This window comes from Channa argus, chromosome 17 (genome assembly GCF_033026475.1).
Source record: "Channa argus isolate prfri chromosome 17, Channa argus male v1.0, whole genome shotgun sequence".
Classification (NCBI taxonomy): domain Eukaryota; kingdom Metazoa; phylum Chordata; class Actinopteri; order Anabantiformes; family Channidae; genus Channa; species Channa argus.
The window spans coordinates 18,213,981-18,238,157 of NC_090213.1; the positions used below are offsets into that span (position 1 = coordinate 18,213,981).

General features: G+C 39.0%; 4 protein-coding genes and 1 non-coding gene across 7 annotated transcripts; 4 read left to right on the top strand and 1 right to left on the bottom strand.

The window, feature by feature from the left end:
- Nucleotides 1-2,269: 2,269 nt before the first annotated feature.
- si:ch73-91k6.2 (alpha-1,6-mannosyl-glycoprotein 2-beta-N-acetylglucosaminyltransferase) lies at nucleotides 2,270-5,105 on the top strand. The gene is made up of 2 exons (XM_067481680.1): nucleotides 2,270-2,423; nucleotides 2,525-5,105. Exon 2 carries the CDS (start codon nucleotides 2,760-2,762, stop codon nucleotides 4,017-4,019), a length of 1,260 nt encoding a protein of 419 aa, XP_067337781.1. The 5' UTR covers nucleotides 2,270-2,423; nucleotides 2,525-2,759; the 3' UTR covers nucleotides 4,020-5,105.
- A 1,347-nt stretch (nucleotides 5,106-6,452) lies between these two features.
- On the top strand, nucleotides 6,453-14,688 carry brox (BRO1 domain and CAAX motif containing). Of its 3 annotated transcripts, none has more exons than XM_067481681.1 (13): nucleotides 6,453-6,595; nucleotides 7,093-7,212; nucleotides 7,431-7,537; nucleotides 7,880-7,976; nucleotides 8,838-8,933; nucleotides 9,074-9,146; nucleotides 9,297-9,402; nucleotides 9,826-9,915; nucleotides 10,022-10,107; nucleotides 10,320-10,401; nucleotides 11,208-11,358; nucleotides 12,767-12,926; nucleotides 13,074-14,688. In XM_067481681.1, the coding sequence occupies exons 2-13, from the start codon at nucleotides 7,112-7,114 to the stop codon at nucleotides 13,155-13,157; spliced, it is 1,233 nt and encodes a 410-aa protein (XP_067337782.1). In that variant the 5' UTR covers nucleotides 6,453-6,595; nucleotides 7,093-7,111; the 3' UTR covers nucleotides 13,158-14,688. The 3 variants fall into 3 exon arrangements, with proteins under 3 accessions (XP_067337782.1, XP_067337783.1, XP_067337784.1); XM_067481682.1 differs by having other exon boundaries at nucleotides 6,484-6,602; XM_067481683.1 differs by lacking the exon at nucleotides 7,093-7,212 and having other exon boundaries at nucleotides 6,510-6,595.
- A 1,189-nt stretch (nucleotides 14,689-15,877) lies between these two features.
- Nucleotides 15,878-17,362, top strand: LOC137102308 (protein FAM177A1). Its single transcript, XM_067481684.1, has 5 exons — nucleotides 15,878-16,096; nucleotides 16,332-16,490; nucleotides 16,588-16,642; nucleotides 16,773-16,861; nucleotides 16,977-17,362. Exons 2-5 carry the CDS (start codon nucleotides 16,335-16,337, stop codon nucleotides 17,196-17,198), a joined length of 522 nt encoding a protein of 173 aa, XP_067337785.1. The 5' UTR covers nucleotides 15,878-16,096; nucleotides 16,332-16,334; the 3' UTR covers nucleotides 17,199-17,362.
- A 153-nt stretch (nucleotides 17,363-17,515) lies between these two features.
- On the bottom strand, nucleotides 17,516-17,597 carry trnas-gcu (transfer RNA serine (anticodon GCU)). Its single transcript has one exon. It is a non-coding gene; the product is annotated as a tRNA-Ser (tRNA).
- Nucleotides 17,598-18,341: 744 nt separating this feature from the next.
- Nucleotides 18,342-24,073, top strand: mep1a.1 (meprin A, alpha (PABA peptide hydrolase), tandem duplicate 1). The gene is made up of 14 exons (XM_067481677.1): nucleotides 18,342-18,437; nucleotides 18,519-18,543; nucleotides 18,632-18,676; nucleotides 18,792-18,832; nucleotides 19,557-19,632; nucleotides 19,881-19,998; nucleotides 20,488-20,663; nucleotides 21,410-21,631; nucleotides 21,802-21,948; nucleotides 22,068-22,283; nucleotides 22,689-23,153; nucleotides 23,230-23,403; nucleotides 23,512-23,592; nucleotides 23,838-24,073. Exons 1-13 carry the CDS (start codon nucleotides 18,384-18,386, stop codon nucleotides 23,559-23,561), a joined length of 1,809 nt encoding a protein of 602 aa, XP_067337778.1. The 5' UTR covers nucleotides 18,342-18,383; the 3' UTR covers nucleotides 23,562-23,592; nucleotides 23,838-24,073.
- Nucleotides 24,074-24,177: the final 104 nt, after the last annotated feature.

The following is a 24,177-nucleotide window of genomic DNA, read 5'->3' on the forward strand; positions in this document are numbered from 1 at the left end:
TGACAGTTTGTCTCACTGTGCACACACATGGTCTATTTTTCTGGAGGAAGTGGTCTTGCTGCCTCAGCACATGATGGACCCCAGAGGTGGAAAAGCACAGAATCCAAATTAAATACTGCTGCATTGGGTGGGTTGGCCTAAAATCCTCTTTTACTAACAGGCATTAGTATTTTACCAGTGGGTCGTCACACAGTTACCTCAACACCTAAGCAGTGGTCATATCCCTCTGCACCCAATGCAGTTCGAATTTTGGAAACATCACTCAACAGAAACGGCCACATTTCACTTTCTTCAGAATATAAAAAGCGTATTACACCAGGGTGGCTCTGTAGGTGCCGTTTCTTTGGGTTTAAATGGGATTTCGATACCATAAACCATGAGGTGCTTATTGCATAATAAAGCTATTTAAATTGTTCTAAAAGTGCCCACTGCTGGATGAAACCATACCTATCAGTCAGTAAACTAGCTCTACAAATAGAAACTATAGACTGCTGGAGTCCCACAAGGCTCAGTATTCAGACCGATTCAGACCTACCTGGTTGGCCCTAGGAGCTCATGGCACCGCAAATCGAGAAAACACAAGCACATTTTAAAAAACAACTTCATCACCGTTGTAGACAATCGTCATAGCAATGTTTCCAAAGGACACAAAAAACTGACAGACATTTAGGTTTGTAAATGTATTTTTAGTTTTTCCCAAAGCTCTGTGCGTTGTGCACTGAAAATCTTCTTTGCAGTGCTCTTTGTCATTTGGTTGTGTTGCAGCTTTTTGCAGCACAGAGACTGTAATATACAACGGCACAGGACTAAATTTAGCCAAATGATGGCGTCAGAGGCACACAGTCATGGAATACACTGTCTCGTAGCAGGAACTGGGACAACTACTTTACCACCTTAAGCGACACCTTCATTGATTTTCAACTTTTTCTTTTTGTTCTACAAATAGATTGGGTAGCATATGTACAGGAATGCCATTAAACTTCAATTGACTTCCCTATATCAAAATATCTCCCTATGTCTAACTGACAGATGCCTCCAGATGACATCACTTGGAGAACCCTATAGTTCAGATTATGTCATCTTGTTGCTCAAACTACAGAGTTGGTAATTGTGGTCAACCTTCTTTTAGAGAGCTCCCCCAGTTGACATTATCTGAACTCCTAATAATGAAAGACTCCTCCAGATGATGTCATCCCTTTGATATCTTTACACAAACAAAAAAAAGTTTAGACATTAATGTCAATTAAAAAAAAAAAAACAACGGACTCTATGCGTCATCTTCATAGAATCACTGAATCATATTACACATGGCTTAAGAAAGAGCACAGGTATTCTCCAGTGTTACAGTGTCCTATTTAGGCTTTATTTCAGCTCCAGTTTTTGTTTTCTTTCATGTTGTAAAGTCCCCTTTGAGCAATGGTATCAGGTTTTCCAGCCTTTGCAGTAGTTTACATTCCGCCCCACATCCCTTTGTTATGTGTTTGGCTAACAACAGAACTGATTCCCATTCAACCAGTCAAACCTGAACCAAGTAATTTAGGGGCACAATGTAAATTCTCCACCGAACCCACCAGTTTATGTCAGAAAAAATAACTTGTGGAGGTGAGTGTTTGTGCGATTGGGAATCAACATTGTAAAGCGCTTTGGATAAAAGCGCTATATACATGGCCATTTACCATTTACGACTAAATTTATGACTAAATTGTAGCTATATAAGTACTAATAAGTTTCAGTTTAATGTCTAAGCAGCAGGTTACTAGAAGTAGTCAATATTTTCTAATTACACATTTTGTAAGCATATTCTATTACGTAATCATTTTCTTTATTAAGTGTTTAAACAAACAGAAATTTGTAAGAAACATACATCACAGTCAATTTTTTAATGACACAATTTCATTAACATTATGTAACATTATTTTAGTTGAGTGAAAGTACAATAGTTCCTTCAAAAATGTTGTGTAGTATGCTATCTAGTATATTATATTGTAGTACTATTAAGTATAAAGTTGCATATTAGGAAAATACCAAAGTAAAGTCAGATAGGCACTAAATAAGGTATAGGCATAATAGCATAATTTAAGCAATCCTTAAATTATGAATAAATTATGTACACACGTGAAACTATTGGTCTAACACGAATATCCAGCTGTACAGTAATTATTTACACGAGTATACAATGTTTTAACTAATGACTCAAAGTTGTTGACTACTGTTCACTATTCAAATGGCGCCTGATTTACATTCACTTCTCGCGTTACACGCTTGACAGGTAGGACGATGATTGGCTGAGCAGAAGCTCAGTCTCTCTCCCCGTTGGCTGGAGTTGACACGTCAGCAGTCAATAAGTTTCACCAAAGATAAACTATAGTCCCACATCATCCCCTTCCTGGTGTAAACGTTATGGCACATTACACCGAGTTTGGGTAAGTGTAAGATAAACGACGCTGAGCGGGGCGCGTTGGTTTTAACTCAACGCCAAAATGACGTGCGGCGTGTTAATAACTCTCACTTTTCCCACCCACAGGTGCTGAGAGCAAACTTGGTGAACCCGCGGTTGGACAAATGTCACGGTTTCTGAGCGGAAAGACAAAACGTAAAAGCAGACAGCGTCTGCTGTAAGGGACGGGACCTCCGAGGACTTCTAGCTGAAGTTGGACGCGCGAGAAAACAAATGTCGCCGAGAAGTTTGCGATGAGCGGGCGCGCGCGGACGTGACTGAAAGCAATCGCTTGTTGTTTTCCAAAGTCTGTTTCCACTTCATGAAAATGAGGTTTCGGTTGCTTAAGCGAAATCTGCTGGCGCTTTTGGGTGTTTGCTTAATAGTCGCGACTCTCTTGTTTTCAACACGTGTTTTAACCGTTTCGGACGATGGCATGCACGACTCCAATAACCAAGTTCCGATAAACGTGCGTTCTGATGAAATAGTGAAGTTGAACTTTGGTTCGCTGCCAGAACTGACTCAGTCCCTTTACAAAGCCAACTTCAAACAGAGTGTTCTCAATGCGGATGCGTTTCCAGGAGAACCTCGACTGGTGCTAGTTGTGCAGGTCCACAACAGGCCTGAATACCTCCGACTGCTCATCAGGTCGCTGGAGAAAGCTGCTGAGGTCCACAGCTTCCTTCTCATCTTTAGCCACGACTACTTTTCAGAGGAAATAAGCGCCATTGTGCAAGGGATAACTTTCTGCAAGGTACTGCAAATTTATTTCCCTTTCAGCACCCAGCTGTATCCCGGGGAGTTTCCTGGGCAGGATCCACGTGACTGCCCTCGTGACATACCCAAGGACAACGCTCTGAAAACAAGATGCCTAAACGCTGAACACCCTGACTCCTATGGGCACTACAGGGAAGCCTTCATCACTCAAACCAAACACCACTGGTGGTGGAAACTGCACTTCGTGTGGGAGCGAGTGCATGTGATGCAGGGCTACAGTGGCTTTGTCATTTTTCTTGAGGAGGATAACTACATCTTGCCTGACTTTTACAGTTTTTATAAGTTGATGATAGAGTTCAGGAAGAACAGCTGCCCTGACTGTGACATGCTGGCTTTGGGTAACCACAATGGCCTCAAAGATTTTACCAGGCTGTCTAATAAAGTGATGACCACTGGGTGGATGTCCACTAAACACAATATAGGCATGGCCATCTCCAGAGAGGTGTACTACAAGCTGATGGGCTGCAGCAATGAGTTCTGCACCTATGATGACTACAACTGGGACTGGACTCTGCAACACCTGTCTGGGGCCTGCATATCAAAGCCCCTTAAAGTGCTTGTAGCAGAGGGATCAAGGGTTCTCCACACAGGAGACTGTGGCCTTCACCAGAAGGAGAACTGCAGGCCAGAGTGGGCCTTGCAGAGGGTCGAGGAGGGACTTCAGTCAGCCAAGGATGGCCTCTTTCCTTCTTCTCTTGTCCTAAATGGTGCAGACTTAGTGGAGCACAAGCCACACATGAAGAATGGAGGATGGGGAGACATTCGAGATCATAGTCTATGCAAAAACTATGTCAAACGTCTTTAAACTGTAATTTGTATCTAAATAATATGGGTGTATGGTATTCGTCAGTTATGTCATCATGCACAACTGTTCAGGGTTAGAGAGACTATGATGGGTTGGCTTTTACACTTTGTGTTTATTTCTTCTTTCAGCGTATGACCAAAATTGAGCCAAGCCTGTTGCACGTACACAACCAAAGTTTGGCTAACGCTTATAATTTTTTTTTAATCTCCAAAGCCGCGCATTTGCCAAAGACTTCCTTGATATTTTTAATCGTGTATATTGCATGCAAGCTCAGTCACGCTGCTAAAATGCATGATAAAATCCAGGTCTGTTTATTTCTGAGTGTCTTACAAGCCAGTAGGTTTGATTTTGTCCACACAGATGGAAAATGAAAGTTAACCATATCGTGCATATATATTTTGCAGAATGAGAACACTGAACAAGATATTGTTTAGATGTTCATTGTGTACGTGTGGGTGGTGAGTAATATCTCGCAGAAACAGGTAGTTGCAATGTGTTTTTAAATGTGCTATTTATGGTACAATTGGAAGTGTAGTAATACGGCGGCACAAGTATCATTCCAGCCTTCAGGTTTAATCAAAATGTGTATGACAATCTTCAGTGTAATGGTAAAACAAGAGGTTTTTGACTCTGACTTTAATGTCGCAGTGATTTTGTTCGATAGACTGTACATACCAGAGTTTGTGCTACTGAATGCAAGCTAGTTAGTGGGGCTTTTTATAAAAAGGGTAGTTATAAGTGGTCAGTTCCTTGCTCTCTGCAGCTTTGAATCCTGCTTACAAAGACGAGTGTGTTATATTGATTTCTTTCTTTTGGTTATCAGTGACCATTTGTTTTCTGGTGGGAGAAAAGTGACCTTTTGGAGTCTTTCACTATCTAAACATTGGTTATATGTGATTCTTTAAATTTGCTGCATCTGCTTTTATATAGTTGCACCTTGTTTGTTGAAACTTATTTTGGGACATAGCAACCAACTTAAAACAATGCAAACTGAAGAGGGATTTAAAAAAAAAAAAAAAGTAATACAAGATCCCACTAGAGCTGAAGCTGCCTTTTTGCAATGCAAAAAAAAACCAAAAAATAAAACAGCACATTATTATTATGCTGTCATTGCATTTAAACAGACCAAAACCAAAAGTGCCTTTTCCATTTACACAAAACATTCCCAAGATGTTGATTTAGTACTTAGAGGATTAATACCAAGGACATTGTTTATGTCCTTATTCATTAGATGTTGGGGAGAGAGCAAATGTGGGTATTAGTGTCACAAAAATATAGTAATTTGCAATTATGTAATTATATTTAAATGATTGTCACTGACCCCAGAGAAGTAACGCAACATATTATGCACCTCAGTCTGCCTTATTGAAATTACTAGTCAAGAAATATTAAATGAATGTTTTTCAGTACACAAGTCATATAAAATGAATTCCCCTGATGTGTGTGTGTGTGTGTTTGAGTTTTTAGTTGCTGAATAAGAGCAACCATTTGCGCTGGTGTTTTCTTGTTCTTGTCTGATATCACTTGCATTGTTCAGCTAATGTTTTCAAAAGGGGAAAAATAAAAGAGAATTGGAATAAAAATAGCTGGTAACAGTTTGTCATACTTTAAAATATTTCTTCATTTCTAGAAACAAAGTGATGATTAACTTCAGCAGTTTCCTGAAATGAACTGTGACCTATAATTTGTTTCTAATAGTGTGTGCTGAGTAGGAACACTTACCTCTTCCAACCTTGAGTCTTGTAGTTATTACACAGCAGGTTAAACTTCCAGGGTCTACCTAGGTGCACATCCTGGACAGGTTGTCAGACTTACCCCAGGGCCAACACAGAGATGTACACAGACAACCATTTCCACCTATGGGCAATTTAAAGTCCCCACTTAACCTAACATACATGTCTTTGGGCTGTGGGAGGAAACCTACGCAGGCACGGGGAGAAACTCCACACGCAACGGCTGCAGCGGGCAGGTAGAGGACCTTTCAGCTACAAGCCAGCAGCACAAACCTGCCCACGGTTAATTAAACAAAAAAGTGAAAATAATTTTCAACTTTGTAAATGCTGTCAAATGTTTCTGGAACAGAATTATTCATGTGTGGAGTAATGTACTTAGAAGTACTGCACTGTACTACTGTACTGTACTATTCAATTCAATTTAACTTTATTTATATCGCGCCAATTCAAAACAGAGTCATCTCAGGGCACTTTACAGAATAAAGGCAAGATTATAAAGATGTATAAAGAGAACCCAACAATTCCCCCTGGAGAAAGCCATAGGCATCAGTGGAGAGGAAAAACTTACTTACTATTGTGATATTTGTAAGAATATACTTTTATTCGAGTGGTGCGTTTGTGTAATTCTGCGAGCTCCGCCCACAGTATATGACGTTAAAGGCCTTTTTGAGTCACTAAAACCTGAAGCTGGATGTAGTTTTTTTTTTAATCGGGTAAACGTCATGTGACTGAACCGTCTGTTCCTATTGGCCAGCGTATGTCCCGTATTTATTTCCGGAAGTAACTTGTTGTCACTGTCAGACTTCTGTAAGGACTATCAAATCTAGATCGACATAACGACAGGTATACGGTAAAATTAACCAATATTAGCAACAAATAAAATATTTCCGTCCAATTATTTAGCCGTGCCATAAGCCAATTGTCTTGTTGCATCATTTAAGCATTTACGTTTGTAAATGTAGCCATTTTTAGCCATTAGCTGTTGCTCTCCATAGCATACGTAACATAATGGAATTGGTTCATAACAGGCTAACAAATAATTTTACAAACACTATTCGTAGCGGACCGAAGTAGCGTCAGAGGCTTTGTATTAATTCTAAGGAAGTTTTAGGAACTAGTAGAGTTTGCCCTGAAGTGTTCGAACACGGCCGCTAGCTAGTCGTAGCGCCCGTATCGGTAATTGATGTCGGCAGCCACATTAACTAGCTAATGCTGCTTACCCAATGAATATCTACCCATCAGTTTTTCGGGAGAGCTTTATTTCCATTACATGTGTCCCCATCAAAAATATTGCTGACTCACTGCCTGTCATACGTTTCTCATTTTATTTTAAATCTTAGGTGTGTCCTCACCCACAGGATGGCACATTGGTTTCACAGAAATCCACTAAAGGCAACGGCGCCGGTGTCCTTTAATTTTTATGGAGTGGCAGGGAGTCCGGCTGCTAATAAAATATGCAAGTACGTCTTTTCTCTTATTCATAGAGCGAGAGCAGTTTTAGTGGACTGTGATTATGTTCGTGTGCTGCGTTGTTTTGTCAGGTCTTTTAGCCCCATCTAATGATGTGATGACTAACAATGACAGTGCTACTGTCACTGTCATCCACTTGTACGAAACGGCGATGTCTTTTATAGCATCAGTTGATGGCTGTTTTTTCTTTTTTTTTTGACGAAATCAGCGACTTAAGGACGACCAGGGCGCGACTCTTGGAGATGTTCACTGATGTCACCTGCAACTCTGAGATCATGAAAAATGCCACGGATGCATACTTCTCCCTCCTACAAGGTATAGCAACAAATCTGTTGTAGTGGAGAAATCCCAAAGCTGATCTAAAGATAGTAAATTGATCAGACGGAAATTGCAGTCTTATTTTTCAACATTTCTCTCAGTATTAAAAAAAAATCAAATAATTTTCTCAAAGTCTTAAGGATTAAGAGCAAATTAAAGGGGACAACTGAAAAGCAAAGGGTTAAAATGTATTAAATTCAATTAGAAAATGACATCATATGTAATGCAAATCATTTGAATTGTTGTAAATTCGGTTGATCTGTCTTCGGCATTTTCTTTGCCCCTGATCAAATGCTTGTCTCTTTGAAATGACAACATATAATATTTATGATACAATAGGCTTCATCTTACCTTTGGATGGAACTACACAGGAAAACAAGATGAGGTTCATCCAGAACTTCAAGTGGACTGACACTTTACAAGGAAACATTCCAAGGTTGAAAAATACAAATTCTTATTTCATTCTTAGAACTAGAAACTTTGTTTACATAGAATACAAACTGGAAAGTGAATACATTTTAAATAAGGACTTTTTGGGAAATTTATTTGTCTTGCTAAAAGTAAGTATGTTATTAAAAGTATTAAAGGTGTGGGAAGTATAGTTTTGTACATTTATCTAATCTCAGTGCTATATAGCATTTCATAGGATATAATATTTAGAATATCATCACAGTAGTGATTTTTACACTAATGTCAGTTCATTTCTAATCATCACTGCATTAAAATGCTGCCATTGTGGCTTGAAAGACATACAAGTGGCCTAGAAAAATAAGAAAACTTGTTTACCTTTTACTGCGGAAAGAATTGGATCAATTTGAGAAACAGTAGAAGCTATTTAAAATTAAATTGAAATATTTGCCATTTTGTAAAATTTCTGTTATACGTCACAAATCGAATGTGAGCAAATTTTCACTATTGACAATGTTAACTAAAGACCACCGGCTTTCGGCTTACCCTGTGTCAAGGGTCGCCATCGCAGAAAGTGTTCTGGGCATTACTTTGGCATGAGTTTTTTACACCGGCTGCCCTTCTGCATCCCGACTCGTTGCTCTACCCATTGAGCCCCCAGGCCCCCAGCTTGTTGTGAGGATTTCTCTGCTTTTTAGATTTTCCTGTTATGATTTTGGAAAGTGTTGTCTCAGTAGATTGGCAGTATATAGATATAAGCATTAGCTTCTTTTTTAATTATACCCATTTAGTAACCATTCCTATAATTCAAACATGTGGCTGTGTACCAAACTATAAACAGAGTGAATCAGTCTATAAAAAACATTATCTTTCTTTTCTCTCCTCTCAGTGCTCAGCAGGATGCAGTCTTTGAACTGGTTTCTATGGCCTTCAATGTAGCCATCTGGTACACCAAGTTTGCCTCAAGGCTAGCAGGAAAAGAAAAGTATGTGATTTTAGTTTTATTTTGTTGCATTTATTCTTAAATTAATCATACATACATGTACAATATGTGCAAAATCTGAGTGTACATTTCTTTATTACTATGTTATGCATTTGTTACCATCATGTTTCTCTTTTTAATAGCATAACAGAGCCTGAAGCAAAAGATGTTCACCGGAGCCTGAAGGTTGCTGCAGGAATATTCAAAAACCTCAAGGTACAGTGCATCAACACGCTGCTTTTCACCATATATCCTCCTCAGTAAAGTCTGGGAATTCAAGGAAAGCATAAAGTGTTGACACTAAAGTACAGTATCTTGAACTCCCCTCGATCTTAAACCACAAGTTCTCTGGTTTGTTCCCTACAGGAGGTCCACATCCCTCGCCTCATCACCCCGGCTGAAAAGGGTCGAGACCTGGAGCCCAGAGTGATTGATGCATACATCATCCAGTGCCAAGCAGAAGCACAAGAAGGTACCGTATCCAAGCTTAACAAGTGGACTAAATAAAACTATAGAAATGTAAAGGTAGCTTAATAATATATCTCTCCGAAAGGTTAATTTATATATTATCTATTTTATTCATTTGTATTTTATGGAGCAGCACTGAGAGGCAGTGGTTACTGTTAACTGCCTATTGGTTAGAAGGTGCCCGGTTTGTGTGGGTTTGCTCTGGGTACTTTGGTTTCCTCCCACAGTCCAAAGACGTTACGTTAATGTTACGTTAATTGCTAGTAGGTGTGTTTAGGAGTGTGAACGGTTGTCTGTCTGTGTATGTTTCTCTGTGCTGGCCCTGGGATAGACTAAATACATGTCCAGTGTTTACCCTACATCTTGTACAGGGAGCCTGGACAATAGATGGGTTTTAGTTTTTTACAATCTCATCTTATTTTTACAGTGACGATTGCCAGAGCAATTGAACTGAAGCACAATGCCGCACTCATCGCAGCACTGGCATTTGAAACCGCAAACTTCTATCAAAAAGCTGGTCAGTATTTTCGCTCTTGTGGTATGAAAGTAGCCATTAAATTATTTAACCAAAGGCCAATATCACTTCATAACAGGCTATTAAAGGTCAGTATTTCTGTCTACAGACCACACACTCAACACCTTGGAGCCAGAGTGCAGCAGCAAGTGGAGGAAGTATCTTCAGCTGAAGCAGCACTTTTACATGGCTTATGTGAGTTATTGCATTTCCAAATGCAGTTCATAAATGTTTGTCGCAGATTGTATAATCAAATTACATAATGTATATAAAGGGACTTCACTGTATACACGGATATTTGTTGTGGCCTTCGTCTCTGTTCAAAGACTGGAAAGGATAATGACAAGCCATGTTTAGCCTTTGATTCATCTGCATACACTATCCTATAAGTATAAGTGTGTTTGCAGGCATACTGTTATAACGGGCAAACGCTGCTCGCAAGTGACAAGTGCGGTGAGGCGATACGATCTCTACAGGAAGCTGAAAAGTGTAAGTATGTTACGACCTTTTTTTAGCTACACACTACATCCAGTAATTCAACTGATTAGTTTTTATTATGAGTTTATTAATCTACAGTAGCACCTTCACAGAAATTCAAGTCACAACGCTGTGGGCATTGATGTACCTTCACATCATTACAGATGTTGGTTGTGTATTTTTCACCGATAAAAGTCTGGAAAGCCTTGTTTTCCCCCCCAAAAAAGCTGAAATATGTATTTGTCTGAGCACTGAGCATATTTACAATGTCTGGATACAGTGATGGAATCTTGAATATTGCATTTTTGAACTGATTGACCATTTTCTTACAAATTTCAGCACAAAGTTAAGACGACAAGCGACCTTTGCTTGCAAAGCTTTTTTTAAATCCAGTTATGTTCAACTGTTACCAATTAACCTGATCATTTTGGAATCATCTAAAACAGTGTGATTCAGTCTTATTCTGCCTCTTTCCCAACTTCTTTGGAGTGTGTTTTATACATGTGCAAGTTTACAAGATGCAATTAAAGTAAAAACACTCAAAAAAGGAAAAAAATCACAGATTTTAGTTTTTATTTAAAAAAGCTTTCTTGAAAATAAGGTTAGCAATTAATCTAGAGAAAAGATATTGTAGTCACTTCAGTACCAGCTCTGCACTTGGAAGCATGAAGCATTACTTGCACCGGTTGTGGCGCAGATGTTTCCTGCATGTGTTTCCTTTGTGTTCTGCACTATTTTGGACACATCTTATCTTGTAATCAAGAGGTGTTACTTCCTCGGCCATAACTGTCAGGATTTCTTTTGACACCTCTGTTTAGGTTACTCCCGTGCTGAGGCACTGTGTAAAGAGTATCGTCAGACCAAGGGCCCAGGCACCACAGCAAAACCTTCAGAGCAGCTGTTCTTTCTCAAACTGGGCAGTGTCATTAAAAACACACTGGAGAAGTGCCAAAGAGAAAACGGCTTCATGTGAGTTAGTCAGGATACACACACATAAACATAATGTACACGTACATGTATGCAGACTCACATACGGGACATATACAGATTTAAAAACAGCCTTATTTGCCCATTGTATTTAGTTCCTGCAGTGTGGTGTGGTTGACGCCATTGCTATGGAGTCTTTCATGAATATGCTCTTCCTACCAGCTACGCCCCTGGTTGTTGGTTTATGGGAGGCCAGTCTGTGGTAGTCTATGCAAAATCAAATATCCAACAAGCGCAATTTGACAAGCAAATTAAAATCTAATTTTAAAAAAAGACCTTGTGAAATGATCTCGAGTCCTAAAGTTAGGACTAACACACACTCTACCTTCAGGAGGTTTTGCACTTTCAACCACAGGATATTTTTGTGTAAATGTGGCCCTAGATATGTAAGAAAATATGTAAATTTTCGGCATGGTTGGAAACTAACTTATCATCTGTGGAATTTCACAATCTACCACTCAGTATTTTTATTAGCCAATGCAGTATGTAACTAAAATTTAATAAATATGGTATTTTTTTCACAAGTTCAAAGGTAAGTGTTTAAATTTAAGTCCAAACACTGATATGCTACTGAAATACAGTTTGTACATTAGGCTGTGAATGTGCAGCTCCAGTCTCCTCAGATACTCCCTGGTAGCTACTGCAAGAGGAATGATCTCACACATTTTCCAGGAACATTAGTTTTTTTATATATATATATATGTGCATCAGGCATTAAAAAATAACTAGATATTCTTAGATATAGCTAAGTACTGTGTGCGTGTTAAGCATCAATGGTAATTTACTTCTGACAATAGTCAAACTATATTTCTATCAAGTGAAGCTCTGCTGTGTTAGATTCCTCACATATATGAATCTAGGCTACTTGTACTTTCAGACTGTTTGTAATGCAGCCTGTTATTGAAGAATAATAATAGACAATTTAAACACTGCATAGAGACAACTGTAATAAAGTGGATTCAGAGAAAAAAAAACAAGGGTACATTTAGATGTGTCAAAAATGCTGGACAAGTAGTTCAAATTTCTCTGTTATTTGTTTGAATATGCTACTTTTATGTATCTGTCACCGTAGCGTTGTAGGTTGAGCAAATTCACCTGCCATCTCACAAATAAACCAGCCTTTGTCGTGAATTTCTAACTCAGTCGTCTGGTTACACAGCTAATTGAATTTTTATGCTTGTAACTTTTCTGCCGGAGCACTGATCATTTTTGTTGAGAAATGATCCTTTTACAGCCAGAAACATGTCTGAGTAGCCCAACTACAGAACAGATGACTATGAGCATCTGAAAAATCTGCACACAACTGAAAGCATAGAAAATGAAATGACTTTTTCAGTTGGTAATCCATTCTTTATTTTCCCCAGTTGAATTTGTGGACATATTTCCTCAGATACTTCCATAAGGTTCCAGCTGAAGCACCACAGCTAGAGTTAAAGGCGAACTACGGACTGGCTGAGCCAGTCCCGTTCGAGCTACCACCTCTCAGTGACCAGTGCACTGCTGAAGTCTATGCCACCTTTGACCTCACCAAGGGGGCCAAAAATGACAAGGTAGTGCAGCTCACCTTATTGAATCATGACGTGGATGACTGTGTATGCAAACACAAAAGCTCTCAAGACTGTTTTTGATTATTAATTTGCATGAGCTGTAGTCTTATGGCTTTGCTTCACATGTGTGCTCTTGGTGCTTTACTTTAGGCCAAGCCCAAGGAAGAGGAGGTGAAGCCAGTGAAGGAGCCAGATCTGAAGCCTCAGAAGGACACGGGCTGTGTCATCTCCTAAACTTTCCACAGATTAAACTTTCAGTCTCATGCTGCACTACCGTTACATTGCTGGCATCCACACTTCTTTCTATATACACCTCCACAGGATTTTTTTGGTTAAAACTACTCCATGGTATTTTACATAGCTGAAAATTGTATTGTATTTGGGCATGAGTTACATGAGATCATCACATTTAGTCCAGAGCCACATAGAGCCAACATAGTTTTACATCAAAATCCTTTCAAACTGTTTGTTGACAAAGCAAACCTGAAACTTTAAAATGGAAAGTTCCGTTTATGATTTGTAATTATATGTCAGCGAATCAGATGAAATCATAAATAAGCCTTATGGATAATGGGTAGTAGTGTGTGTAATGGTGCCTTCGGCGGCAGAGTACTGGAATAATGTAAATTTGGCCTATTAAACAAAGTAACTGCCTTTGGTAACGGGTGTAAACAAAAGCTGAAACTGTAACGTGATTTTTGCGTTGAATTAGAAAAGTTGCATTCCCACAATCAGCCTGTAAACTGAAATACTTCTGAATGCATTTCAAGTAGAGATTGGTTTTCTAAACTTCCTTAACATTAGTGTTAACAGAATAAATCAATGGTAGACAGACTGACTGCATGAACTATCACTACCAACTTTTGATGTGTTTGAGCTGTAGCAGTTTACGATCAATATTTAATTTAGATATATTTTAATGTACTATTCAGTCCTGTAGTTCTTTTTGTACAGACACAACATGTCATAGCTGTTTACTATTCTGACTTTTCTTTTAGGAACATTTTGTTATTGAATGTAAAACCTTTCTTGAGCTTGATGGTGTCCAGGATGGGGAATATCATCCCACATACTTATTAATTTATTCATGCTGTTATGTAAAGAGATATAATTTTTTTTTTTTTTTTTTTTTTTTTTTTTAGCTAAAAACCTGGATCACTTTGGTAAATCTAAATCTTGTAATTCAGATTATGTTTTCGGTGATATTGATTTTCCTCACGTTGTAGTGGATCATTGGGAAAAGCAACCGACACGAAACCTTACGCCGGTAAACTGTTCAGTTGCTCATACAATTGCTGTTGCAATTGTTGGCACGGTACAGTATATGTACTGTACATTAATGGAGTGTCCTCCTCCATTGAAAGACACAGTTCAGTGCAAAAGTTGTCAGTGTAAGAAAGTTGACTCCCACTGAACAGTTTTGTCAAATAAAACACGACCTCATGTACAGACATACTTAGCTTCTCCCCAGCATTTCTCTATAGCACATTCACAAATGTTTGCACTTTAAAATTAACAAAAATTCAACTGATATGTGTCTCGTTGCTGTGGTTTTATGGGATGTTTGTTTTTTGACATGAAGCGGCAGATGTAATTAAGAAGCATAAATCTGACCAGTGCTGTTTATTCTCTCGAAGACATTTGATCAAAATCTCCTCCAGATCATCATTACAATGTACACTCATATAGCTCATTAATATTCCTCTAATGGTGTCTTTCATGTAAAATGTATATCAGATGGTATTAAATCATTCATAACATGCCATTTGTTCATGTGTTGAGTCTGTATGTATTGTATGTGCTTGGTAGTATATATACTTTGAAACTAGGAAGTTGTTGTTACAAACTGGGAAGTTGAAGTTTGAAAAACGTGTCAAATATACAAAGTACATATTGGAACATAATGAATGCTGAACAGTAAGTGTCCTTAGTTTGAGTCTAACAGGAGACCTTTCCTGCATGTAATATCCCATTTCACCTAATTTTTCCAGTCGGCTTTTTGCTTTACTTAAATCTATTTAATGTGAGGGGTGGGACCCCTCTTAAAGGTAACTTTGTCACATACTCAGAATTAGTGCTAGATTTAGTGTGGATTTAAGATGTCAGTAGCCATATACAAGACAGAAATGGTCTAAAGAAAAGATGCTGTTTAAAATCGGATCCAGCATTTAGAAAATACGATTCCCAGTTTATGATCCGCTTTCTAAGCTGATCAGATGGCACCACTTTGGTATTATTTTTCGTGTTATTAAATGAGTTACAAAATCTGCTTAAGGTCAGACAGCACCGAGTATCAGAATGAGTTCAAGCGAAACTCACCAAAACGTGGCTTAAATACTTCACATAATTATTGTGTGAACAAGCAACAAAAACATAATCAAAACCCATTTAAAAAAAAAAGTTGTGATGAAGTCTAAAATAGAAATAACAACAGAATGCAACAATTTGCAAAACCCTCTCCTCTTTAGCACAGAGGGCACCATAGCATCCACCATTTCCGAAAATCATTTCAAATTTTAAACTGCCAGCCCACTTCACCTCAGTCCATCTTTAAATGGCCTTGGGCTCAGAGAAGGTGGTGTTTTTTTTTTTATCAGTTGAGAGATGTTACTTTTAGCAATGCAAAACCTTTCCAAGTCTTCATGCCCCATATCCCAACTTAGAAACATGTTGCTAGCGTCAGATTAAAAATGAGCAAATCAAATCACATTTCTTAGTTGTACCATTGGGTATGTTATCTTGTACTATTTATTTGCCCTATTTAACACTACAATTTTTTTTTTCAAATACTCAGGTAATTTCATTATCGTTGTAATAACTTTTATCTGACTTTTAGGTCGGTTAAGAAGCAAATACACAGGCAAACAAACAATAAGGTTCGAATGACTAAAGTTGGAATTACACCCACGCAACATGTCCAACCCCTTTAAGCTAAAAAAAATGAAAGTGATTTCATTACAGTGGCAGCTCCCTAGCTCCTTGTTTGCTTGGCTGGGAGGTATATCCGCTTCTGTATTTACTGCCTCAAGCTTCAAGACTGACCCCTGTATTGTGGAGTTGTTTTTTCCTCCACCTAGCAGAGATTGACACCTGTGACATGAAAGAAAGCTAGACGTCCATCGGAGCGCTAAAGAAAGACCTGCCGTATCTGAAGAGTGAACAACCACCAGGAAGTAAGTGCCGTAACAATGATGCAAGGCAAACAAACCAGTTAGCTCAGGCTGTGTTTAGTAACACAAAGGTGCAGCTGGTTTGGGACTAGTCAAAGGTTCACTCTCAAGCTAGATGTAACTGAAGAAGCCTATAAAATGACAACATGCCTGATATGTGGTGGATAAGCATGTTACCTGGTATTATGTAAGAGTATCCACATAATAGTTTGCATACACACCTGCTCAAATCCGCCAGGTAATGGAAGTCCAGGAAACACAATTTGGAAGTCCTGCCCCGTCAAAAGAGAAGAGAACCATCCACTTCTCCAGTGGGGAAACTCTGGAGCTGGAGGACAGTGAGGATGAAGAGGAGCAGTCATCACACAGACCCCCCTTCACAGAACCAACGGAGAGGGTGAAAAAGGGTTTAGATGAGAAATTTCATGTTGGGTGCTAAGTAACACCGAAGTCATATCTGTTGTCTTTTTCTGTCTCTTTTTTTTTTTTCTCAGACTCGTCTCTCATTTAAGACTCTGGCCCTTCTAGTTGGGAGGATTTCACTGCTGAGTATGGAATGGGACACATACTTCCAAAAACCGAATCGAATAATCAGTGCTACTAAATAAGAAAGATGATTTTAGCTGCCGATGTAAAGAAAGTCTCAGGATTTTTCTCTGTCTTTTGTTTCCAAAACTAGCTTGTGATTTTCTTGGAGAGAGACTAGCTGGCGCACTGGGACTGAATGCAGCCAAATACCAGTACGCCATAGATCAGTATCACCACCAGGTTAGTGTGTGATTTGCCAGGACACAAAATGGGAGGAAACTGCACTTAATGATTCACTAATAAACACGAGGGATTTAGCTCCTTGTAGCTCACGCTGTACTTTTCTTACTCACAGAAAACAAGCAGAGAGGCAACAAATGCCATTGGTGAGACACAGGCAGAGACGGCCCAACTCGCTCGTGGACAGGATAAGAATCAGTATGGAGCCACACACGCTGAAGGACGTCCCACTGATCCTCAGGACGGTTGTGCTGAGAACCACAGAGAAGAACACAGACACACGGGATATCACAACAAAGGCTATGAAGTAGATGAGGGTTATTTTAAGTCAAATTAAAAAAGCTCCTCAAGGAAGAAAACACCTAAGTTTGTAAGCAAGTTAGTAAATACTGTTAAAAAGAAACAATGCATTCTCCCTATAAAGTATTGTGATGTTGTTTATATTGTACAACAAAACATAACATAACAGACACGAGTGAAAAATAAAAATGCCAACTGAAAGAGCTCGGTGTGTGGCTAATGTTGTACAAATTGACAAACATCTGCCAAAACGTACAACAAAATATTGCATCAGAAGACACAAAATACTGCATGGTTTTTAGCTGTGTGAGGCTAATTACGACCCCCAACAAAAAAAACAAAACAATAAGTTACCGACGAGGATGGGATTCGAACCCACGCGTGCAGAGCACAATGGATTAGCAGTCCATCGCCTTAACCACTCGGCCACCTCGTCGATGTCTCCACACACTGAAAGTAGCAATAATGTACATTATCAACGTTGACGTGTGCTGTTCACATCCGAACCGAATTGTTACATTTGTGTAGAAAAAAAATTGCCACAAATCTAAACGCGATTATTAGATTAAAGAAACCTCACTTACTGGAGGAACAACGCTAATAGGGTGCTATGAGCTATCGCCACGCTAGCTAACGTCACGGCTTAAAATTAAGACGTGGTTTTAGGCCCAGTTTTAAGTTTTAGGGCCAGTGGGGGGGAAAAAAGGAGGAACACGGTGACGTTATAACTACTAACTGCTACAAACCAATTATGTCGTGTTTAGTTGAAAAGCTAAACCCTTTGAAGCGCAGTTAGCTGCACGCCAAGCTATTAGTTAACCGATTCACTTAACTTACTCTGACAAGTCCCGTCATGTTGCGCGTGCTACATATATTGGTATTGATCTATCGGAGGTTTACACTCTTTTGTTTTACAGAGACATAACTTCTGCACACTGTAAATACATACGACAAAGGTGACACCCACAATATCAGCGGGTCCCACTGTACACAACCAAAATCTCAATAACCTCTATATAGTTTAAGGAGAGCAGACACAGGTTGTCGTACATTGAGTGATGCACACGTACAGAAACAAACACCGTCAATCTGGAACACGGATAAAGTCCAAGTCCTTCCTTTAGTCTTTATAGCAGGTATAAACTTCAGCAGGTGTCAAAGCTCAAGCGCGTCCCTGTGTATTTAAAGCAAGGAAGCAACTTCTGCTCAGCCGCATTAAGTGATGGAGAGGCTGCTGCTGCTGTTTGGACTTGTGGCTCTGGTCACTTCCTATGTCGTAAGTATTTCTTATGAGGTAATTATGATCCTGATGTGATCAACTGTGGCGTGACTTACTTTTTTTTTGTGGTTTATGCAGATCCCACTGTCCCCTGAAGTACACGGTATGTCAAATAACTGTCTTTTATGAAGAACATCAAAGTTATTAGAGCAGCGCAAAAGACATGTGTGTGTGTGGGTCTTGTTTTGCAGAGGTTTATGAGAATGGCGAGGATGAGAATCCCCTCCTCAACCTGGGTGAGATTCTGGCCAATGAATGATGATGTATAGGTAAAATGTTGAGAAAGATTGTATACATTTCTAATGATGATTACGAAATAAAGTTTCTTTTTTTTTTGTTCTCTTTCTGTAGTTTCAGATGCCAACCTGTTGGAAGGGGACATTTTAGTTCCAGTGAGTTTTTTTTTTAGTTTTACTCATATTTGTAGGGAACTGTTTCGCTGCTCTATGCACCTGCATGGCTGCATCTTTTAGTCATAGGTTATATGCAGCAGCATAATTGCTAAATTATCAGGGTTGTTTTCCATTATTATTATGAATTTGCAAACTTGCAGGCTACATCAGCTCTTGAGATAAATGTATTAGAGCAAAATGTTGGCCACAACATGTCCCTCTGAAATTGTACCTAGACTACTGGTTTAAATGTACTAGTTTAGTTTCCACCCCTGCTGATTTGATAGTGTCTCCTTTTACTATTATATCGACAATACAATATCTGTTTTGGGATAAAACAGATTGGTATCTGATAGGGTTTTTATTGGGTTTTATTCTGTTTGTTTATTGACCTCAATTAGGGTTTATGGTCAATATTAGTTTAAGTACAGTGCCTGTAAATGTTTCCACCTTATCACGATCAATTTAATTGGGACAAAAATGTACAAAACAATAACATCAAAGCAAAAACAGACTTCTACAAACTATTCTAAACGAATAAAAACACTAATATGTGAAAAAAAAATCAAATTTGAAGTCAAGGGAATTTCCAAATAACTTTTAGTACTGGAGTGCAGTTAAATCCATCATTAGGAAATCTCCTTCATCTGAAGGAGTTTCCAGCTTTAAACAGCTGAGATGGGAGATGGCACTGTGCTTTCTAAACACCTTCTTTATGCCACAGAACGGTAAAAACGCCCTGATTGACAAAAGATACAGATGGAAATTTCCAATTCCTTACATTCTGGGTGACGACTTAGGTGAGTTTTGAAATATTTATAATTATGTGAACACTGTTAAAGTACAGTTTTAAGTACTTTTACAACTTGTAACTGATGGAATTACCTTAAGCAGTTTACAGTTCTGGAATTAATGAATTCTTGTTCATTAAGAATTTGATTCTGTGTCCTGATAAGTACTCACCATTAAAGCAAAAAAATTCATGCAAGTTTGAAGGACAGAACATTGTCATGTTCACACTTTTGGGTCTTTTTCTCTCACTCCTTAGATCTGAATGCAAAAGGTTGCGTCCATCAGGCTTTTGAAATGTATCGACTGAAGTCTTGTATTGACTTCAAGCCTTATGAAGGAGAGAAGACCTTTATCAAGTTTGAAAAGAGAGGGGGGTAAGGCTCTAACATTCTTACAAGTGTTTCTGTAAATGAACACCCTTCAGCGTTAATGGTTTCAGTATCATTGGTAGCATAGCCCTAACATATACGTTTACTTGGGATTGACTTATAGTCATGATATATGAAAAGTCTGGTAAGTTTACATTTTAGATCGTACTCATTTGTTCAGTTGTTCAGCTTGGGCAGTGTAGTAGTACTCAGTACTACGTGAACACGGGCTCTTTAAGTCTGAGAAAAATATATACCAGAGTTTACGTATCTTGGATTTGACTTCGAAAACATACATCCCAGACAAAGGCCATGGAGTTTTAAAGGTAAATCAAAATAAACTATTTGTTGCACGATGGAAAACCCTTTTGTCTTTTTGGAGGTTGGCTCTGTATTTGAATTTTTGAATTTTTAATGATTCTGGCGAATGTAATACTGAATGACTGGTGTTGTTCCTTTTACACTTTTTTAAAAATTGTGTTTGGTATTTTATAGGTGTTTTTCCAGTGTCGGTGACCAGCAGGTTGGTCAGATTCTGTCTTTGGGGCCAGGCTGTGACCATAAGGCAGTGATTGAGCATGAGCTACTCCACGCTCTTGGATTTTACCATGAACAGTCACGTACAGACAGAGATGACTATGTTGACATCTGGCTAAATCAGGTTACACCAGGTACATTATTGTCCAACAACTTTATGGTCCCATATTTTCTTTCTTTGGTCATTCTTGTTGTAGAGACAATCTTACTTTAGTATTTTACTCCAGATATCATTGTAAGACGAACACTGAACATTTATTGTATTTGCTTTTCAACTTAGCCAATGATGGATTAATTGTACATTACAAGTTTAAGAGCAGTAATCTCACAAACACGTTCACAAACAGTTAAACCATATAAGCTTCTCAAAGTATAGCGAAACCCACAGAACCCGTTTCTGAAAGTACATAAGACTCGGTAAGAAACTGTTTGCCTCCACATCTACACACTTTACCTTTCCTACCTTACGGTCAGTTCCGTTGCTCCAATTTCCCTGTCAGGTCTGCTCCCCTCAGTAGCTGAGCCGAATCGCTTCTTCTTGTGATAAAACCTACGCTATGCATTGTTTTGTTGACGCTGGACAAAAACTTAAAAACTAAACTACAAAGGCAACATTAAAGCATTTAATGTCACTAATGACATCATCTGTGACATCATCACTAATAAACATAACACAGTACAGTACACGATACACACAGCACAACATACACAAAAAACTGAGCAAACCCTGGTTGGCTCATACGCTTGTTATGTTAAAGCTTTTTTTTATAATTGAGGTAGTATAATATCGTTTAGTTCCCAAAGATGACCCTTCAGCACATCCATAGCCTGCATTAGTCCTTTTTGTTTGCTAGGAATCACTAACAAACATTTCTTTTAGGACTTGAACACAACTTCAACAAATACAATGACGACTACGTAACCGATCAAAATACGCCGTACGACTATGAGTCCGTCATGCACTACAGGCCCTTCTCCTTCAATAAGAACGATTCCATCCCTACTGTCACCACCAAAATCCCAGAGTTCTACAACATCATTGGCCAGTACCTCGACTTCAGTGAAATGGACACCATCAGGCTCAACCGGATGTACAACTGCTGTATGTAGTTTATGCTTACACACTGATTTTCCAATTGTTCTGGATTGTTTTTTTTAAAGGTGACAATGTACCGACTGGAATATTAGTTCAAATGTATGAAAGCCTGCAAAGTGCAACATGGGCCAAACATAGAAATGATTCTGCTAATCCTCCCCCCTCGTCCACCCCAGCTGGCCCCCTCACCCTGCTGGATCAGTGCACCTTTGAGTATGCCAGCATCTGTGGGATGATCCAAAGCTCCTCCGATCAAGATGACTGGGTTCATACTAAGAGCACCCCTGGAGGAGAGGATCACACACTCCTGGGAAAATGCAGTGGTCAGAGCTGAATATTTACTTTGAAATCCCAGTCACTCATCATTGAAATTATGAAAGATGTGCAAAGGAGTAAACTGCATACTCTTCTTCTTATTCTACTATTTTGTCGGACTGCGTAGATGCTGGGTACTTCATGCACTTCAGCACAATGATTGGGAAGCCTCAGGAGTCTGCACTACTGGAATCCCGCACCCTCTACCCCAAGAGGAAGCTTCAGTGTCTGCAGTTTTTCTACAAGATGACAGGAAGCCCAACGGACAGGCTGGTCATCTGGGTCCGTACGGACGATGGCACCGGCACTGTTCGTCAAATGCAGAAAGTGCACACATTTTATGGTATTTGTTACATACACACTTATTTTACAGCAGCTTCCTGGAGCTTTACAAAAATGCCTGAATATACACCTTTCCATCAATGCACATTTTTATATGAACTTTTGTCGAGTGCCTCAGTCTAAAAATCATATTCGAGTTAAATTATTTTCAGAACATCATAACACATAGAAAGAACTGTCTGATTTCATTCACAAAGTCAGTGTGCTTAAATGTACTGTGCTATTATTTTAAAGGATCAATCTTATTAACCTTCTCACATTAATAAGAGAATATTAATACGTTTTTTTTCCAAAATTCTAAAACTGTTGCTTTCACTGCTTTATAAATCCACTACTTTGCAAATACCAAATGCTGCTACAAATGCATAGTAAGATATGTGATCTTGTCCCTGTCCTTGTTAACCAGCGGACTCTGACCACACATGGAAGATTGCCCACGTGCCAATGGAGGTTGGGGTGAAATTCCGCTATGCTTTCCAGGCTGTGCGTGGGGACCCTTCTGCATCTGCCGGCGGCATCTACATTGACGACATCAGCCTGACTGAGACTCGTTGCCCCAATGCAGTGTGGAGGATCCAGAACTTCTCCAAGATCATGGAAACGGCTGATACCAACACTGTTATTGACAGCCCTCGGTTCTACAGCCCTGAAGGCTATGCTTACGGGGTCCGCATCATTCCTTTGACGACTTACACTGATTACACAGGGAACTATGCTGGACTGTACTTCCACCTGGCCAGCGGGGACAATGATGTGGTGCTGCAGTGGCCAGCAGCAAACAGACAGGCCACATTGGTGGTGATGGACCAAGATCCAGACATCAAGCTGAGGATGTCGTCCGCCCGCAGCCTCACCACTGATATGAGGAAGAGTAAGTCCTTCTTCATGGAGTGGATGTCTTTGCCTTAAGTTACAAGGTGATAATGCTTCTCTCTTTTTGTTTCTAGCATCAAATGGAAAGTTCTTTTGGGATAATCCCTCCAAGGTGGGAAAGTATGACCCTTCCTGTGATTGCTATAGAGGGGAATCATGGGGCTGGAGTAACTTTATCAAGCACTTTGACCTTAGACGGCGCAATTACCTGAAGAATGATGACCTCATTATCTTCATCGACTTTGATGGTCAGTGGTTTGTGAAACTTCAGTGCTTCTGATGAATGTTTTTTCATTGTACTCCTCAGCATGCGAGGAAGAAGCAGATGTGACAAGTATTTATTTCTTTATCCACAGATATAACATCACTGATAAAAACAGAAGTTCCCATTAAGCCACAGGAGTAATGCCGGCTTTTATATCGTGATGATGTAAGAGGTAAGAAGCTCGACAGTCCTGTGAGAATTTCACAGGGTGCAGTTTATTAAACCAATCCCCAGTGAATTCTGCATGACTTTCAATTTAAAAACATCATAAAATCATTGAAACGTACAAACTTTTTTTTAGACCCCGTAAGAGCTTGTTAGAAACCCTCCTTCTTCACTTGTGAACATTATTATTTTTGTATTTGTATTATGTCATAATCACATGAATTTTTTTCTTTCAAAATAATCTGATCGAAGCTTTGTTTCTGGGATCAGAAGAAAAGCCTGTCAAGATGAAGAAAGGATGAAGAAGTACTGCTGTAGCACAATGTCAGAATAGTACACTAATTACACAATGTAAAATGTAACTTTGGTATATGATTGGCATATAAATGTTGAATTATATACGTAAAAAGTTTTTGACATGGTTAATTTTAAACCACAAATTTCTTTGCCGCTGAACTGTTATTTAATTAAAGCTGTTAAAGAAGAAACTGGTTCTGTGATTATTTAAACTATGTTTGACAATTTAAATAATTGAAATCAGAGGATTTTACACTTGAACATTACAAATGCAAATAGAGTATTTTTCATGTTT

Bases quoted from the DNA above. Each gene is read 5' to 3' on its own strand.
- LOC137102308 (XM_067481684.1), top strand. From the start codon at position 16,335: ATGGAAGTCCAGGAAACACAATTTGGAAGTCCTGCCCCGTCAAAAGAG. The intron at 16,491-16,587 runs GTGAAAAAGGGT...TTTTTTTCTCAG, and splicing joins TCACAGAACCAACGGAGAGG to ACTCGTCTCTCATTTAAGAC. The intron at 16,643-16,772 runs GTATGGAATGGG...TTCCAAAACTAG, and splicing joins TGGGAGGATTTCACTGCTGA to CTTGTGATTTTCTTGGAGAG.
- si:ch73-91k6.2 (XM_067481680.1), top strand. From the start codon at position 2,760: ATGAAAATGAGGTTTCGGTTGCTTAAGCGAAATCTGCTGGCGCTTTTG.
- brox (XM_067481681.1), top strand. From the start codon at position 7,112: ATGGCACATTGGTTTCACAGAAATCCACTAAAGGCAACGGCGCCGGTG. The intron at 7,977-8,837 runs GTTGAAAAATAC...CTCTCCTCTCAG, and splicing joins TTACAAGGAAACATTCCAAG to TGCTCAGCAGGATGCAGTCT. The intron at 10,108-10,319 runs GTGAGTTATTGC...GTGTGTTTGCAG, and splicing joins AGCACTTTTACATGGCTTAT to GCATACTGTTATAACGGGCA.
- mep1a.1 (XM_067481677.1), top strand. From the start codon at position 18,384: ATGGAGAGGCTGCTGCTGCTGTTTGGACTTGTGGCTCTGGTCACTTCC. The intron at 21,632-21,801 runs GTATGTAGTTTA...CGTCCACCCCAG, and splicing joins CAACCGGATGTACAACTGCT to CTGGCCCCCTCACCCTGCTG. The intron at 22,284-22,688 runs GTATTTGTTACA...CTTGTTAACCAG, and splicing joins GAAAGTGCACACATTTTATG to CGGACTCTGACCACACATGG.